Source organism: Bidens hawaiensis, unplaced genomic scaffold, assembly GCF_021521415.1.
Source record: "Bidens hawaiensis isolate Kalapana, Puna unplaced genomic scaffold, B.hawaiensis_p1.1 tig00008861_1, whole genome shotgun sequence".
NCBI lineage: Eukaryota > Viridiplantae > Streptophyta > Magnoliopsida > Asterales > Asteraceae > Bidens > Bidens hawaiensis.
In genome coordinates this window covers 760,995-763,375 of record NW_027491640.1, presented here as the reverse complement: position 1 = coordinate 763,375, position 2,381 = coordinate 760,995, and the positions used below count along the sequence as shown (strand labels likewise).

General features: G+C 37.4%; 1 protein-coding gene across 1 annotated transcript; it reads right to left on the bottom strand.

The window, feature by feature from the left end:
- Positions 1 to 534: 534 nt before the first annotated feature.
- On the bottom strand, positions 535 to 1,976 carry LOC143530217 (glycine-rich domain-containing protein 1-like). Its single transcript, XM_077025821.1, has 4 exons — positions 1,819 to 1,976; positions 1,628 to 1,748; positions 1,281 to 1,529; positions 535 to 1,197 (listed from the first exon to the last, which is right to left on the bottom strand). Exons 1-4 carry the CDS (start codon positions 1,974 to 1,976, stop codon positions 535 to 537), a joined length of 1,191 nt encoding a protein of 396 aa, XP_076881936.1.
- Positions 1,977 to 2,381: the final 405 nt, after the last annotated feature.

The following is a 2,381-nucleotide window of genomic DNA, read 5'->3' as shown; positions in this document are numbered from 1 at the left end:
TGAGGCACCGACATCTTGCGGTCCTTGCAAGCGACTCCTCTTCAGCCTTGGCGGTGTAGTAATTTCTCGCGGATTTTGTAGATGACCCATCTTGCTCAAGGAGGCACATACATCTTGCAGTCATTCCAGACGACTCCTCTTCAGCCTTGGCGGTGTAGTAATTTCTCGCGGATTTTGTAGATGACCCATCTTGCTCAAGGAAGCACATACATCTTGCAGTCATTCCAGACGACTCCTCTTCAGCCTTGGCGGTGTAGTAATTTCTTGTAGAGTTTGCAGATGCCTCATCTTGCTCAGGGAGGAACATACATCTTGTTGTCATTGCAAACAACTCCTCTTCAGTTTTGGCGGTGTAGTACTTTCTTCCGGATTTCTCAAATGACCCATCTTGATCAGGGAAGTACATACATCTTGTTGTCATCATACATCTTGCTGTCATTACAGACGACTCCTCTTCAGCCTTGATAGTGTATTAATTTATGGCGGATTTGGCAGATGACCCATCTTGCTCAGGGAGGCACATACATCTTGCTGTCATTGAAGAAAACTCCTCTTCAGCTTTGGCGGTGTAGTACTTTCTTCCGGATTTCTCATTGTTGTCATCATACATCTTGCTGCCATTATAGACGAATCCTCTTCAGCCTTGATAGTGTAGTAATTTATAGCGGATTTGGCAGATGGCCCATCTTGCTCAGGGAGGCACGTACATCTTGCTTTCATCATACATCTTGTTGTCATTTCAGACGAATCCTCTTCAGCCTTGATGGTGTAGTAATTTATGGCAGATGACCCATCTTGATCAGGGAGGCACATACATCTTCCTGTCATTGCAAACGAATCTGCCCTCTTCTTCATGTGCACACTTGGCCTTGATAAAACTCTCAAGTACTCTGAACCAAACATTTCTTTCCATTGCTGCGTTGTTGTTTTGATGCCAACATCCAACATTCCGCCTTTTGACTGATCTGTGTCATTGTCATCATGGTGTAACACCTGACCTACTAAATTTATGGCATCCTTACAGTAAGAGCGAGGAGAGAGTTGATGTGTGTGCCATATTAAGTCAATATCATAAGTTGGGACAACCGGGTTGTCCAACTTCTTTTCCATGTTCTTACTAACAAGATGCAAAAATCCTTTATATCTCTTAACTGCCTCCTCAAGATAGAGATCTTCCTTGAAAATACTGCATGACACCTATTTCATATGTAAATATTAAAAGTTTAAAACAAAAATAGAAAAAATAATGTGTTAAATGGAATAAACTTGAACCATTTCACCTTGTGAAAGAAAGAACTTTGCCTTGTGACGGCTGCAACTAGATCATAGTTAGTGCTTTGTAAGTTCGCCGATAGGGTTTGATTGTCATTCTTAAATCCAAACTCTAGTTCATAGGCTTCTTGTGGGTACTTTTTCTTCCATATATCTTCAGTCTGCTTTTTGCAAGCTCCATCAATGGAGGAGACTACCACACAATCAGGGTCAAGTATTTTCCCAAACAACTCAATAAAGTCAACCATATAGCGAACCTTCAAACCAAATGAAATTAAGTGTTAAAAATCAACAAAAGCGAAGAGTTATAAATTATATAACCTCAACCTAAATAAATCTAGCTTTTGAATTATACCGGATTAAGCCTGTGGCAATGCCAAATCCACTCGCAATCAAGTGGTACAACTAACGGGATTTTTGGAAGTTGGGACGACTCGGTATGTTCAGAAAGCAAAGGAAGCCAGTGGTATTTGTACCTGCATCCAAGCATTCATCAAAATGATTTACTGAAAACTTAAATGTGAAATGAGAAGATAATTAGTGTACCTAAAAATCGCCTTTTCAAGAAGTGGACCATCAAAAAGTTCTCCATACTTATGAACAACTTCAAGGAACTGTAAGTGCTTCTTTGCTGCTGCAATGAGGTTTGTGCTTATAACAATTTGTTGTGCTTCAACCCACTCACGATTTAGTTGTCTATCCATTGCAAATGGTTTAGGCTTTCTTGGTGTTTGAAGTTTTATTGCAACTCTCTTTATATAGGGTAACAACGTACAAACCTGGTTACACGATATAAAACTTTGTGATTGTTATATTATTACATATATGAAATCTTGTTGTATTACACATGTGTAATATTGTTATATTACATGTAAGTATATGGCATAGCGTTACATATGTCATAGTGTTATATTACATATATGTCATAATAATATTGTTGTATTAGATATATGTAATATTATTGTATTATATATATGTAATATTATTGTATTATATATATATATATATGTGTGTGTGTGTGTAATAGTGTTGTATCGAATTTATGTACGTAATAGTATATTGTATTATTATATGTAATATGTCAAAAAAATAGAATATAATCATTTTTA

Excerpts from the sequence above, each read along its gene's own strand:
- LOC143530217 (XM_077025821.1), bottom strand. The coding sequence starts at position 1,976 with ATGGATAGACAACTAAATCGTGAGTGGGTTGAAGCACAACAAATTGTT. Across the intron at positions 1,749-1,818 it reads CTTGAAAAGGCGATTTTTAG|GTACAAATACCACTGGCTTC; the intron begins GTACACTAATTA and ends GCTTGGATGCAG. Across the intron at positions 1,198-1,280 it reads AAAGTTCTTTCTTTCACAAG|GTGTCATGCAGTATTTTCAA; the intron begins GTGAAATGGTTC and ends CATATGAAATAG.